Source organism: Priapulus caudatus, unplaced genomic scaffold, assembly GCF_000485595.1.
Source record: "Priapulus caudatus unplaced genomic scaffold, Priapulus_caudatus-5.0.1 Scaffold903, whole genome shotgun sequence".
Taxonomy (NCBI): Eukaryota; Metazoa; Priapulida; class Priapulimorpha; order Priapulimorphida; family Priapulidae; genus Priapulus; species Priapulus caudatus.
Genome location: NW_014577964.1, coordinates 163,251 through 178,585, shown reverse-complemented (window position 1 = coordinate 178,585; position 15,335 = coordinate 163,251). Strand labels below are relative to the sequence as shown.

General features: G+C 52.8%; 2 protein-coding genes across 2 annotated transcripts in view; both read left to right on the top strand.

The window, feature by feature from the left end:
• The window catches only part of LOC106814314 (adhesion G protein-coupled receptor A3-like), a gene marked incomplete at its 5' end in the record, with an annotated part of 62,101 nt that extends 49,571 nt beyond the window's left edge, over window positions 1-12,530 (top strand). Inside the window, one exon of the mRNA XM_014818616.1 lies at window positions 12,262-12,530. Within this exon, the coding sequence (XP_014674102.1) occupies window positions 12,262-12,530 (269 nt within the window). The remainder of the gene's footprint in view (window positions 1-12,261) is intronic.
• Window positions 12,531-14,803: 2,273 nt separating this feature from the next.
• Window positions 14,804-15,335, top strand: part of LOC106814313 (adhesion G protein-coupled receptor A3-like) — a 12,882-nt gene continuing 12,350 nt past the window's right edge. Inside the window, exon 1 of the mRNA XM_014818615.1 lies at window positions 14,804-14,857. Within this exon, the coding sequence (XP_014674101.1) occupies window positions 14,804-14,857 (54 nt within the window). The remainder of the gene's footprint in view (window positions 14,858-15,335) is intronic.

Here is a 15,335-nt window from a genome sequence, read left to right as displayed (position 1 = left end):
GAGAGAGAGAGAGAGAGAGAGAGAGAGAGAGAGAGAGAGAGAGTATGAGACGCCACATGAAGCCAGCCTGCTGCGTGTCTCGCGTTAATGCGTGCTCGGTGAGCGGTCTAATTAGTGACTCGCGCACGGCGAGCTACGGCGCGTACGTGCTTAAATTGAAAACTTGCTAAATTGAAACACCCGCGGGTTTTTTTTTCATCTCGCCTACAAAAACCGCCGTCAACTAAAGCATCTCGTCATGCATCTAATGCAACTAAGCATCTCGTCGGGCTCTGATCGTGCCCGCTCATTACGACAGGCGCAGCTGTAACTTGGTGTTGGTCGGCATTAATTAGGAGATCGCCGGCTCCTGCTTATTCCGGAAGATTCGCACATACGGCGCTCCCGCAAATATATATAATCAACGCGCGTGAAAAGGAAATAAACACCTGAAAGACAGTCGTAGGGACCCTCATACTGTTCGCGAATAGAGGGAGCGAGGTGTAGTGTCGCGCGTGCGGCCATGTTAGCGCTGTGCCAACGCTAGTGCGCATGTTCGCACGGTCGCGTTACGATATGCACGTCGGAGCAATGCAGGGGGGTACTTATGTCCCGTTGTGCACTGCGCACGGCGATTAGTAGATGAATTTGCGGTCTCAATCGTCGACTCAAACGAGCGGGGGGAGGGGGGGTTCCATTGTGCGCGTGGATTGATCTTTGCCGCCACACGTGTCTCCATGGTGATTAGCGGCTGCCGAGGTCTTGTAGTTACGCAGTGGCGCATATTAGTAGGCATAGAACATCAGATAAGATTATACGTGTTGTGTCCGTGCGCGCGTGGGTGCGTGCTTGCGTGTGTTCGTGCGTGAACGGGTGCGTGCGTGCGTGTCTGTGTTCGTGCATGAACGGGTGCGTGTGTGAGTGCGTGCGTCAGTGTCTTAGGTATACAACCCTTCAACGCTGTATCAGCCAACGATAGCATTTCATCATGAACTGCTTCTCTGCCTTGTATTGTTGTATTGTTGTCGTTCGCCTAACGCTTTTGTTTTTCGGTGTCCAGCGAAGGCAACGTCTGCGGAGACGTGTCATCGTATAGCAACCTTACGTCGTCCGTGTCCGCTAGACTTGCAGTGTCAGCATGGCTTCTCGTGTAGGGCATATCAGTCCAGGGCACCGTTGTCAGAAACATTTTCGTCTTAGCATTGATAAGTCATAACAGTCGTTTTCTCGTAGAACGTAGGCGGAAGGAACGTAGGAACGTACGAGCACGGGAACGATAATGAATGTTAATGACAAGGTATACGAGAATGCCGGCTCCTAGCAAATGTTCACGTAACTTTACTATATGGCAATACCCTCTCGTAACTATCAAAACAAGGAATGAAATAGATCAAGAATATCAAGAAATGAACGAAGTTATACAACGTGATTGCAATTATATTGATTGACCAGCGGTTAATAATGACAAATTGGCACTATCAATTTGTCATTAGTAACCCCAGACATTACATATCCTACTGATAAGTATAGGCCTATGTCGTTGAAAGCGCGTCAGAACCACTGCACCAGTACGACATGTGTCTCGTAGTGGTGGTCGTGTGGTCGGAGAGAGGTAGTCACGCTTGGATGCCACGTGGTTGTCTGGCACCTAGCTGTAGCCTGGGCAGGGTCTGGCTACTAGCCTGGGCAGAGTCTGTTAGGGCCATGCTGCGCTGCCACGTGCGTTGCTCTATTCGAGTCGCTTGCCAGCTGCCCTGACATAACATCCCGTCTGCTTATAACGTCGCTGCTAGCTTAACATTAACTTCATTACACGCTGAGCGCGTCTTTGCATCCTTGCAGCATCCTCATCTTTGAAACATCGCCGTCGTCACCGCATCCCGTCAGCCGCGTAGCATCCCCGTTATCGGCGCGGCATGTCCAGTCTGCCAGCATCCCTATTCTTTGCAGCATCGTTTATCATCGCAGCATCCCTCGCATCGTTCCGCATCTTCCCTGCATCTGTTATCTTTGCAGCATTCCTCGTCTTTGTAGCATCACTGGTCGTATTCCAGGATCTTGGCGGGCGTTGTCGACCCCTTTGCAAAACTACAAGAATGGCTAACACTATGGTAGAACGCGAATGAAGTACTAGTATTACGACACGAGAATAGCGTTGTCGGAAACACGCCCTAACCGTTAGGCTAACGTCGGAAAACCCGGTATTTGGCAATTGCTGTCGTAAGGTTGCCGATTCAATGGGAGACGACGATTGCGTCCGTGTTTGCGGCGTATTATTTGGAGGTTGTGGCGCCAATGTATCTTTCTCCATTTCCTTGTAATTTTGTTCGTTTAGTATAGTAAAGAGATGCTAAAACTGACTAAGATATTACACTGTGACTGAGCTAGAACCTATGCAGAGTTGGATTCATGACAAAGCGTCAGGAACTAAAACAGCTCTCATGACTAATCACTCGTTCTGGCAACGCGTGCTCCAACGGGGGGCTGTTGTAGCAACGAGCCCAGGGTTTATTGCTAGGAATTAGGATTGTCATAAATGTGTTTTTTCTGATAACGGATCAGGAGAGAAACTTTACGACGAAGAGTTATAGCGGGCTAGGATTAGGACAATACTACCCCGATGTCGGCGGACAGCAATCAATGCAATCGAGCGACCAGGACAAGAAAATATTACGTGTGACGCGCGTGGTGCGTTTAACGTCAAAACATTAGATTTAGTGTAAATTGGTTAGCGCTTGGATTAGGGTATTTTACCCATGCACTTGGATCAGACGATATGGAGTCTTTTTTGATGGTATATGTAATTGGTAGCCGCAGAACTAGCGGCGTCTGACGAGTGGGGAAAGGGGGAAAGAGTTTAATAGTGCCGGCTTTGAGACTGACAGTGCGCTCGCATGGTTCAGTATACGTACAGTATGCTCCCGTACCGGGAACGGGAGAGAAAGAGATGGAGGATGAGTGAGAGAAGAGAGAGAAAGGGGAATGAGAGGGAGCGAGAGAGAGAGAGAGAGAGAGACGAAGAGAGAGAGAGAGAGAGAGAGAGAGAGAGGAGAGGGAGGGGGAGGCGGGGGCGGGGGGCGGCAGGGAAGGGAGGCGGGAGAGAGTAAGATAGAGAGAGAGAGAGAGGACAGAGAGAGAGCCGCGGGAAGAGAGAGAGAGCGAGAGAGAGAGAGAGAGAGAGAGCAGAGAGAGAGAGAGCGCGCAGACCGCGCGGCCGGGGAGAGAGAGAGAGACACAGAGACATAGGAGACCGGGCCGCTTCGGCGGCAATATAAAAGGCGAGAGAAAGATGTGAGAGGATCAGCCACATGAAATGACGATGCCTCGGTGAGCTTTCATGGCGCGTCTGTATCGCTATCGTGAGACAGGCCGCCATCCATCATGCGAACGCGGCATGCGCCTTCCGATTTACAAAACATCTATACAAGAACCAGTAGCCGCCCTTATCAGTCAATCTTATTAGATCGATAAGGGATCGCGATTCGTAGTCGCGGCTACGTCAGTTCTTTTCGATATATATATATATATATATATATATATAATTATATATATATAGTATATTATTATACATATACTAGTATATTCTGTCAGGGGATGGGCGATGGATGCGATGGATGGATTGGATGGATTGGACGAAGGACGCTCGACGGACGTACGCCCGGACGGTGGGTGCTTGTGTGGTAGTGTGGTGTGTGGATGGATGGAGGGAGGGAGCAGAGGCAACGTGAAGGGAGGAGTGTGTGGGGGGGGAAGAGTGTATTGCGATGCGTGCTTACGCGATTCGTGCGATGCTGCTCAGACGGACCGCACGTGTTGTCCGTGGGCGTGCGTGCGTGTCTGTGCGGCGTACTATGGTAGATGTGTCGGTGTTTATCGCAAACCGATTGCAGCTCGAGCTTACCCGCAGGCGCGCCACCCGCCGCCATATAGGCTCGTGAACACGCGGCCCGTAACGCCGTGCCACCTTCCTTCCCTCCCCTCGCCCTCCCTCACCGCCTCCCCCACCTCCTGACATCTTATATACAGGCAATTACGAACGCCGTCGCGTCGCCGATTATCGCTTCTCTGCGTGCATGTTTTCGGGCGGGTTGCTACTCGTGTGGCAATATTATATATATATATATATATATATATATATTAGTATTATATATATATATATACTATACTGCTAGTGGAGTGGAGGGGCGAGCGCGTGGGGTAATTTCGGTGCGTCGTGATTATATAGCGAGCGAGCGTGCGTGATAGAGAGAGCGCGCGCGTGAGGGAAGGGAGGGAAGTGCAAGCAGCTGTATGTCTAGTGCGGCCGCTGGTGGCAATGAATGAAGGCGCACGCACTCGAGACAGGAGCGTGGCTGCGAGAGATGAGGAGGCTGATTCATATCCATCCATCATCCACTACAGACAGCGTACGCGCGACCGATGGTGGTGGTGGTGGTGGTGGTGGTGTAGTACGGCGCTTTAGCCAGGCAATTAATAGGTAAATGTTCAGAGACGGCGGCGAGGGACGCCAGAAGACATTAGATGCATACTTTAAGAGCACACAGCGGGGGCGGGCTGGCATAATTCAAAACGGGACAGAACGCATTTCAAAATGGTACAAACACGTTAACTTCAGCAAGTATGCGCTGTACAGCAAGTAGGCACGGGGTGGTGTACGTGGCGTGGAGGTGGTGGTGGGGAGGCTCTAAATCTACTGTGTGGTGGGCGCGCAGCTTCTGCTGCTGGTGGTGGTGGTGATGTGGTTGTGGTGGCGCTAGTGGTGGTGGCGGTGGTTGTCGTTGTGGCGGTGGCGATGTGGTCGGTGGGTTGCGTGCTAGTTGGTGGTGGCGGTGGTTGTGGTTGTGGCGGTGGCGATGTGGTTGTGGTGGTGGTGGGGTGCTAGCGCTGCTGCTTGTAGTGGTTGTGGTAGGGATGCTGCTGCTGCTGCGCTGGTCAGTAAGTAAGAGATGCGTGCTACTGTTGTTTGCTGTCTTAGCTGCGGTGGTGCTGCGGTTGCGGCGCGCTGCTCGCTGGTATAGTAAGGATGCTGGCTACTGTTGTTTGCTGCTGCTGGCGGTGGTGGTGGCGGTTGCGGCGCTGCTGCTGCTGGTAGTAGTAAGGATGCTGCTACTGTTGTTGCTGCTGCTGGTGGTGGTGGTGGCGGTTGCGGCGCTGCTGCTGCTGGTATCCAGTAGGATGCTGGGCTAACCCTGTTGTTGCTGCTGCTGGTGGTGGTGGTGGTGGTGTTGGTGGTGGTGGCAGTGGCGATGGCAGCGCTGCTGCTGTTACTGCGTTGTTGCTGCTGGCTGGCTGGTGTGGTGTTGGTGTGGTGGCAGTGCGATGGCAGCGCTGCTGCTGTTACTGTTGTTGCTGCTGCTGCTGGTGGTGGTGGCAATGGCGATGGCAGCGCTGCTGCTGTTACTGTTGTTGCTGAGTCTGTGGTTGTTGCTCGCGCTGCTGTATTTGTTTGTTGCTGCTTGTAGTATTGTTTATGCTGCTGCTGCGAATATTGACACCGAAGCTACCAGTGCCACCACTGCTGCCTGTGCCGTTCCTTCTAGCTGTCGTAGTTTGTCGTAGATATTGGGTAGATATTGGAGATATCGGTAGATATCTGGTAGATATTGGTAGATATTGGTAGATATCGGTAGATATTGGTAGATATAGGGGGTAGATATTGTTGTATTTTTCATCGTCATCGTCGTCACTATCGTTATTGTCGTCGCCCCCGCTACTGCTGTTATTGCAGATACTACCATTGTCGATGGATAATGACGTCAGTGCATTCTTTCTCCTTCTTCTTCTTCTTCTTCTTCTTCTTCTTCTTCTTCTTCTTCTTCTTCTTCTTCTTCTTCTTCTTCTTTCTTCTTCTTCCTCCTCTTCTTTTTATTCCACCTCTTCTTCTTCGTCTTCTTCGTGTCGTGCTAACTGCTGCCACTACTATTTGCTGCCCACTACTACTGCTGCCTGCCACTGTCGCCGCGGTTGCTGTTGCTGCCGCTGCCTATCCGGATGCTGTAGTGAAGCGCACAACGGCAGCGTCATCAGCTGCTGCCGTCGCTGCTTCTGTACCACGCCCGACAGCTGCTTCATCTCACTCTGGCGGCCTGCACGCACAACCAAGCAAATCGCTGCAGCCGCCGCGTAGTCAAACGATGAGCGTCCAGTTGCATAAACAAGGTTTATCTCTGTAGGGGTGCCAGATATTCTGGTCCCTCGTTCTGCGTGCTACTAGGTTTGTAGGTAGTGGGGGGGGTGGGGTGGCGGGGGGGGTAGGCGCGTGCATGCTTTCGGCGCCGAGGCGACGGCCTGTGATGGTGAAATACACAGGATGCGCGCTGCATGCCATCGTGATTGTATGTACGCGTAGTAGCTGTGAAGGGCTCACGACTAGCAGACAACATTCGATGTTTATCAATATTTGAGTTGTGTGCGTGCGTCCGTTCGTGCGGTGGGTGTGGTACCTACGCTCGCGCGTTTATGTGAATGTGTGTACTCGCCTGTACGCGTGAATATAACGAATCGGTTCGTTTATAGATTGATTTAGTTACGTCATGCTTCATTGATTTCCCGATTCAGCCTCGATAACAGAACCTCAACTCTTTGTCGATTCTCCCGCGCTCAAACCTCAGTTTTTAATCCGTTAATTAATTAAAGCCTATTAAGTATCTTCGGCGTCGTTATAAACTCGGGGTTTAATGATGGAAAATACCCCCATGAGATTCGTCGGAGGGCAATTCTCCGAAAATTTGGTCCGTATAGAGAATCAGTTACGCGCGCTGCAAATGGTACGCCGGTCGAATGCTGAGGGAGGCAGAGTGAGAGAGAGAGAGAGAGAGAGAGAGAGAGAGAGAGAGAGAGGAGTAGAGAAAGCTGAGAGAGCAGATGAGAGAGAGAGAGGGAAAGGGAAGAGAGAGAGAGAGAGAGAGAGAGAGAGGAGAGAGAGAGCGAGAGAGACGGCGAAGAGAGAGAGAGAGAGAGATGAGAGAGAGAGAAGACTGAGAGAGAGGAGAGCAGCAGAGAGACAGAGGACAGAGACAGAGACAGAGCGACAGAGACAGAGACAGAGATGAGACATGAGAGAGAGACGAGAGACGAGATGACAGAGAGACAGAGAGAGAGAGGAGAGACACGAGAGAGACAGGAGAGAGACAGATGAGAGACAGAGACAAGAGTGTGTGTGTGTGTGTGTGTGTGTGCCGTGTTGCGTGTGACGTGTTGTGTGTGTGTGTGTGTGTGCGTGCTGCGTGTGCGTGTGCGTGTGCGTTGTGCGGAGGTGCTGTGTGTCCGTGCGTGTGGTGCCGTTGTGCGGTGTGCGTGCGTGGGGTGGCGTTGTGCGTGTTGGTGTGCGTGTGCGTGTGCGTTGCGTGCGTGGTGCGTTGCGTGTGCGTGGTGGTGTTTGTGCGTGTTGCGTTGGTGTGTTGTGTGTTGTAGTGTCGTGTGGCGTCCGTGGCGTGCGTGCGTGCGCGCTGTATGTGTGGTGTGTGTGTGAGAGAAGGAGAGAGAGTAGAGAGAGAGAGAGCGAGAGGGCGAAAGAACGAAAGAAGAGAGAGAGAGAGAGAGAAAGAAAAAGACGCGCACGAGTGAGACAGACAGAAGGAAGAGAGAGAGAAAGAGAGCGTAAAGCCTCAGCGACCGGCCTGCGTCGTCGTCGTCGTTCGTCGTCGGCGGCGGCGGCGGCGGCGGCGGCGTCCGTCGGCGTACTGCTGTTACTAATCTTGAATATCAGACGAGAGAGTGAAGCCTGACGCTGCTAATACGCGTCGCGTGCTAAGCGCGCGAGATTAGCGGCGACACTGACCGACGGCAGCCGCATGCAGCCACAGATCTTTATTAGGTGTGCCGGATGCATTTAATCCACATAAGGCACACACTCTATGCACATAACTGCGTCACACGTTACCGGATGTACATAAGGAAGACGACAACGCACATGAAAGGCACGCACGCACGCATGCACGCACGCGTAACGGTATACTAACTGCCGGCCCGGCACGCCGTCTGGCTCTCATCCTAAACACTAACTAATCTCTATTATTAGTGCTATAGGGCTACTGCCGTTGTGGCCATCCGCACGGCGTTGCCCAGGTCGGGATTAAGTGCGTGCGTGTACACTTGTGCGGTAGAATTGTAGTGTGTGTCCTTCGTTTGTGCGTGCGTCGGCGTGCGTTATATGTGGCATTGTGTGTGTGTGTATTGTGTGTGTGTGTGTGTGTGTGCACGCTCCAGCGTCGTAAAAGACGTTCGCCGTAGCGTGAGGCAATGGACGTGCGATAGGCCAGTTCGTTATTGTCGTTCGTAACGGCGGCCACATCCGCATTATGTAAATCGTAAGCGTGTGTCGTTATGTGCATTATGTGTGCTGACCCATCTTAATGTGGACATCACAACATACAATCGAGCCACACTACACACACGCGCACATTTAATATCTGTGCCTGAACAATTCACCGAAACTTGCAGCGCACCTTCAGGATAACGCTACCGAGCAGACCATAGGTCCGGAACATAATTGCGTAGCCGCGCGGGCTCAAGGGCAACGGCGGAACGCGTATTAGCACGCAGCACCACAAACGCGTGAAGGCAGGCAACACTTTCAACCGCATCTCCCAATCTACGGTCTGCAACAACGTAGCATCCACGCACTACGCACAAGAATACGTTGTGACAACGACACGACCATGGCACACTAGCCTGACAGACTGTAGCTATATCGACTATAATATATACTATATACTACGTGATACTATATGTGAGTACTCATATACACTCAGCACGCATCTCCTCCCAAAGCCGCTCGTGGGCTGCATTGTGACACGTAGCGCGAGTCGAGCTGTAGTCAGCGCTCACATTGTGTAACTTAGTGCTGCTGCTGTCGACGGCTGACACACAGAAGCGTAAGACCGACAACAGTGCAACTAGGACACCGGACAGTCGACTGAATGAGATGGAGACGCTTAGTCGCTGATAAGTATAGCTTTAACTGCGTTCGGATTACTCACGGTCTTCTCTCATTGGATCGATTCCTTTCTGACCGTGTCTCATGCTTAATTTGCGTCAGTATTAACAGTAGCAGTCGCGAGTAGTAGGCAGCAGCTACAGCACAGCAGGCAGCAGCAGCAGCAGCAGCAGGAGAGCAACGGCCTGTAGGCACGCAGAGTAGGTCAGGCAGAAGTAGCAGTAGCAGCAATACAGTAAAACCAACAATAGCAGCATGTGCATGCAGCAGTGCATTACAGCAGCAGGCACGAGCAACAGCAAATAGCAGCAGTAACCGTAGCTAGTAGGAGCAATACGTGTTTTGTAGCAGTCTCATGAATAGTGGGTGTGGAAGGCTTATAGTAGTCAGTAAACGTCGTCTGACTAGCAGCAGTAGCATCCGAGCAGTAGCAGTAGCAGTCCGTAGCCAGGCAAGTAAGCAGTCACGCAGTCATCGTTCTTAGTCAGCAGTCGTACAGCAAGTAGGCAGTAGCAGCAGTAGCGAGCAGTAGCAGTCAGGCAGCAGCAAGTAGATACAGCAGTAGTAGTAGCAAGCAGTAAGGTAGCCAGCAGCAGCTCGTAGCAGCAGTAGTAGCCAGCAGGTAGTAGCAAATAGCGGTGAGTTATAGGAGCAGTGGCAGGCTTCAATCTTCAAGGATATCACTGTTATTTCTCTTGTTTCGTATCTCAATTTAAAATCTTTTGCAAATATCTCATTTCTCCGGCAGAAGTTCGTGAAAGCGGCAATTCTTTTCCCTCGCACGAATCCTAATGCCTGTTTCCCGAAGACATCAGTTCACTTAAATACCAATAATAGCGTGGGCATGTTGATGAAATAAAACTACATAATCCTCCTCCCGTCTATAAATTCTTTCTCTGTCCTTCGATATTTGGTCTGCGGCAACCCATCGTGATCGCCCCCGGGGGGATGTGGGTATTCCCGCTAGAGAGAGCTGGGACCGAGCCACCGGGATGCCACGATTATGAGATAGCGAGAGAGAGAGAGAGAGAGGGGGGATAAATGAGAGAGGGAGAGAGAGGGGGAGATAGATGACAGAGCGAGAGCGTGATACGTGTGCAGAGTCAGTCTCATCGTCAGTCTTCGAGACGACGCTACGCGAGCGAGAGAGAGTGGTGTCGCCACTCAGCGCTAGAGAAGAGAGAGAGAGAGAGAGAGAGAGAGAAGAGCGATATGAGAGCGAATAGAATGAGAGGGGGGGGGAGAGAAAGAGAGAGCGAGAAAATCTAGTCGGTTGAAGGCAAGGGGATTGCGTGCACAATTTCAATTTAGGGATTTTCATTTTTGCTCGTAGTAAGAGCCCGGCGTAATGACACGTTTCGCTTCGCGCAGCGCTGTGATTGAGTTAGCCGCTGATTCAGTCGGTAGCACTGTGTTTGAATTAGTGTGTCTGATGTATTGCCTGGCTCAGCGTTTGATCTATACTAGTGTCTGATGTGTGGTCCGTGGCTCTGTTTCAGTTAGTGTCTGAAGTATTTCGTGGTACAGTGTTTGATTTAGTGCCTGCATGATGTATTCCGTGGTGGCTCTCTGTGAATTACTGTCCGTAAGTATTTCGTCGTTCCGTGTTTGAGTAAGTTATCGCGTAATGCAGTCTGCGTGTGTGTTTGAGTTTCTGGTGTATTTCGTTGCTCCGTGTTGGTAAGTGCCTGATGCATTCCATGGTTTATTGTTTTACGTGGTATCGATCGCATTTCCTGGCTCTGTCTGTTCGACTGAGATTTCTGTTTGTCTGTCTGTGTCTATGTAATATAGTCTATGTGGTTCATGTCGGGTGCATTCATGGTTCGCTATTTGATCTAGTGCGTGATGCATTGACTGGCTCTGTGTGATTGGCTGAGTTGACTGATTTAGTACTCGGATCTGTGTCAGTTAGTGTCTAATCTATTCCGTGGCGCTGTGTTTGAGTTAGTTATTCTCTGATGGAGTCAGTGTTGGGTTAGTGTCTAACTGTCTCCGCGGCTTTGTGTTTGAGTTAATCTCTCATTTGGTCAGTGTAGTATACAGTTTCCACTGACAATAACCCACCCCAGCCTCTTCCAGCCACGCACTCTCGCCAGCATCTCGGCTTTCGTCGCCGTGATGCTGCGATGGCAACATTAAACGAAGCCAATAAAACGCATCGGGTCATGCGCCCTGGCCGGGACGGCCGCTTGCTGCCTGAGCTAGCGAGCCTTGCTTTGCGGCAGCCGTACGTACGTGTCTGCGTATGTGTGAGTGTGTACGTGCGTGCGTGTGTGCGTGTGTGCGTGCGTGCGTGCGTGCGTGCGTGCGTGTGTGTGAGAGAGAGAGAGAGAGAGAGAGCAAAAGAACGCCTTAGCTGTGAGGGCTGTGTTTGTGTATGTGCGTGCGTACGTGCGTGCGTGTAGCTGTGTATTGCGTTAGGGGAATTGTTTTTCATCGATCTGCGATTGTTTTCTAGATGCATTTCGCAATGCATCGCGTGGTATTAATTAGTGCTCTGAGAGGGAATAGCTTATGGGGGTGCGCGCGTGCATGTGTGCGGGCGTGTGCGTGTGTGCGTGTGCGTGTTTGGTGTGTGCGTTTGCGTGCGTGCGCGTGTGTGTGCCGCACGTGTTTGCAGGCGTGCATGCATATGCATATGCGCGCGTGCATGTGTGTGTGCGTTCGTGCGTGCGTGTGTGCGTTCGTGCGTGCGTGCGTGTGTATGTATGTATATGATTGCGTTGTGTTGGGTTGCACTAGCACCACATAGCTTTTTTTAAATCGTGTTTCAAGGCTCTCTGATTTTGACGCTTGAATGTGAAGGCTGTTATTATAGGTGGAGAGAACGTGCCCTGATTCTGGAAATTTCGCACATACGTACACACATCTCACCAACCCTATTTCTTTCTCTCTCTCCCTCTCCTTCCTCTCTCCCTCTGTATCTCGCTCTATCCCTCACCCTCTCTCCCTCTTTCTCTCGCTCATTCTCTTCTTCTCCCTTCCTCCCTTTCTCCCCCTCTCCCTCGCTCCCTGTTTCCCCTCTCCCTTTCCCTCCCTCCTTCTCTCTCTCTCTCAACCGTGTCTCATCGCACTTCTCTTCTCTTCCTCCCTCACTTCTTTCACTTCTCTCCCTTCCTCCCTTCCTCCCTCCCACTTTTGTCCCCTCCGATCACTCTCTCTCCCTCCCCTCCGATCACTCCCTCTCCCTCCCTCTCTTGACCATGTCTCATCGCAACTCTCTTCCTCCCCCATTTCTTTCCCTTCTCTCCCTTCCTCCCTTCACCCCTCCCTCTCTCCTCCCATCCCACCCTCTCCCCCTTCTCTCCACCGTGTCTCATCGCACTTTTCTTCTCTTCTAGACTGGCCCGTCGAGATCCCGCTCTTCGAGCTCGTGCCGTCGACGAGCCAGGTGGTATTCGAGGGCGACAGTCTACCGCTGCGCTGCCGCGTCTCGGGCCTCGTCGGTGAGCCGACGCGTGTCGTTTGGGTGCGCAAGGGTCGCGAGGTGCAGCCTGACGACGACGATGACGATGGCGATGGCGGCGGCGCAGGAGCCGGGCTGCGTCTGCGCACACAGAACACGCACGATGGCGCCATCATCGTGCACGACCTGCAGATCACCAAGTAAGTGAGAGGGCGCGGCTGCCTCTGTGTGGGGATCGCGGAGCCGATAGAGGGCGTTGCCGAGGATATTGCCGATGATATTGCTGATTAGCGTATCCTGATCGTTAACGATTACGACGTCGCTGATCGTCACTAATCGCGGCGTGAGTAGAGGGCAGCACTGTGGGCTTCACGGAGACAGGGCCGCGAGCGGCTGCTGCGCTTCTTGTAGGTTGTGAAGGAGCGTTGTGGGGGAACCGCTGTACGTATAGATCTTCTAACGAGTTTCGTAGCTGGTGTCGTCGTCGTGCGCAGCTTGCAGATTACGAGTGAGTGTGGTAGAGGGCACCTCTGTAATGCAATATGAAAAACCATGGCAATACTGCACACGGGTGACGTTGTTTAGACACGGGTTTTAGTGTTGTAGGTGGAGTCGCTGTAGCCCACAGTGACATAGCGACGAGTGATTGTCGTAGGTGATGTGCAGCCACACTTGTTCCCGCTCGTTCCTGCTCGTTCCTACTCATATCCACTTGTTTCCTCTCATCCCTGCCTTGTTGGCATGCATTCCTGCGTTTTCCCGCTCGTTCACACTACTTCCCGCTTGTTCCCCTCGTTCCTGCTTACTTCTGCTTCCTTCTGCTTCCTTTTAGTCGCTCCCGCTCGTTCCTACTCGTTACCTCTCGTTTCCACAATTTTACGCTTGTTCCCGCTCGTTCCCACCAGTTCTTGCTCATTCCCGCTCATTCCCGCTCATTCCCGGAAGCCTGCGGAAGGGAGAGAACCATGAGACACACATGGCCGCGTACCCCGCGCGCTCGCGCGCATCCCACGACGCATTCTCGCGGAGGGGATCGAGCGGAACGGGGCGTAGCCGGAGCCGAGAGAGAGTGAGACACCGCCGCGCCGTGAGAGCTGGTGGAGGGAGGAGAGAGTTGAGACACCGCACGCCGTCGATGAGGCCTGTGGAGAGAGGAGAGCAGTGCGACACCGGTGCGCGTGACGAGGCAGTGAGGAGGAGAGAGTGAGACACCGCACCGTCACGAGTCTGTGGAGGGAGGAGAGAGTGAGACACCGTGCCGTGACGAGCCTGCGGAGGGGAGAGAGAGTGAGACCACCGCGCCGTCAGCGAGCCTGCGGAGGGAGGAGAGAGAGGAGAGACACCGTGCGCGGCAACGAGCCTGCAGAGGGAGGAGAGAGAAAGGAGAGACACCGTGCCGGCACGAGCCTGCGGAGGAGGAGAGAGAGTAAGACCACCACGCCGTCACGAGCCTGCCGGAGGGAGGAGAGAGAGGAAGAGACCACGTGGCCGGCAACGCAGCCTGCGGAGGGAGGAGAGAGTAAGACACCATGGCCGTCACGCAGGGCGGAGGAGAAGAGAGAAGTGAGACACCGTGTTGCACAAGCCTGCGGAGGAAGGAGAGAGAGTGAGACACCGGCGCCATCACAACGCTGCGGAGGGAGAGAGAGTGAGACAGCCCGTGCCGTCACAAGCCTGCAGAGGGAGGAGAGAGTGAGACACCGTGCTGCACGAGCCTGCGGAGGGGAGAGATAGAGAAGACAGTGAGACCTGTGCTGCGACGCAGCCTGCCAGGGGGGGGGGGAGAGGAGTTAGTCTTGCTGATGGAAAGACCATGAGAGTGCACAGAAAGACACAGAGATTGTTTCTCCATTGCTGATGTGTTAGAACTGATGAGACGTACAATTAGCAGTTTTACCTGGTACACTGACATGTCCAGTAGCTGGGCGGCGGTCAGCAGGCAGCCTTACCTGGTACAGGACGTGTCCAGCTGCAGCCTTACCTGGTTACATGACATGTCAGTAGCTTGGCTGGCGTCAGCTGCAGCCTTACCTGGTACAGGACGTGTCCAGCTGCAGCCTTACCTGGTACAGGACATGTCCAGTAGCTGGGCGGCGGTCAGCAGCAGGCTTACCTGGTACAGGACGTGTCCAGCAGCTGGCAGCGGCGAGCAGCAGCCTTACCTGGTACAGGACGTGTCCAGCAGCTGGCGGCGGCGAGAGCAGCGCGGCGCGTCGACGTCCATGGAGGCGGCTTGACGATGTCTACGAGCACAGACGCGACCTCGGATGCTGGCGCGTGTAGCGCGGCGAGGTTGGCGACCGCGTGCGCGCCGCGTAGACGACGTCGCCATCGCGTCACGGATCGCACGCGTGTTCGCCAGGTAATCGCGCAGCTTCGTCGCCGCCCTCGACACGACGTTCGTGCTGTTCAGGTTCGTCTGCGAGAACACGTGAACAGTGTGAACGTGTGAATGAACAACGATCATCTGCGTGAACATGTGGAAGGGAATAATTCCATATGCCCTTGACCATCACGTTGGTACTGTTCAGGTTTGTCTGCGAGAACAATGATCATCGCATGAAACATGTGAAGGAACAAACTCTAGGTAATGCATGAAGGAGGTCTATACCACCAGGTAGTGTATGATTCTATACACCTGTCAGGTAATATGTGAGGTTTCCACACCTGTCAGGTAATGTGTGAGGTTTCACCACCTGTCGAGGTAATATGTGAGGTTTCAACACCTGTCAGGTAATATGTGAGGTTTTAGCACCTACCAGGTAATATGTAAGGTTTCACACCTGTCAGGTAATGTGTGAGGTTTTACAACCTGCCAGGTAATGTGTGAGGTTTACACCTGCCAGGTAATGTGTGAGGTTTTTACACCTGCCAGGTAATATGTGAGGTTTTACACCTGCCAGGGTAATGTGTGAGGTCTTACACCTGTCAGGTAATGTGTGAGGTTTCACACGTGACTGCAAGGTAATATGTGAGCGTTTTATACAACACCTGCCTAGGTAATGTGTG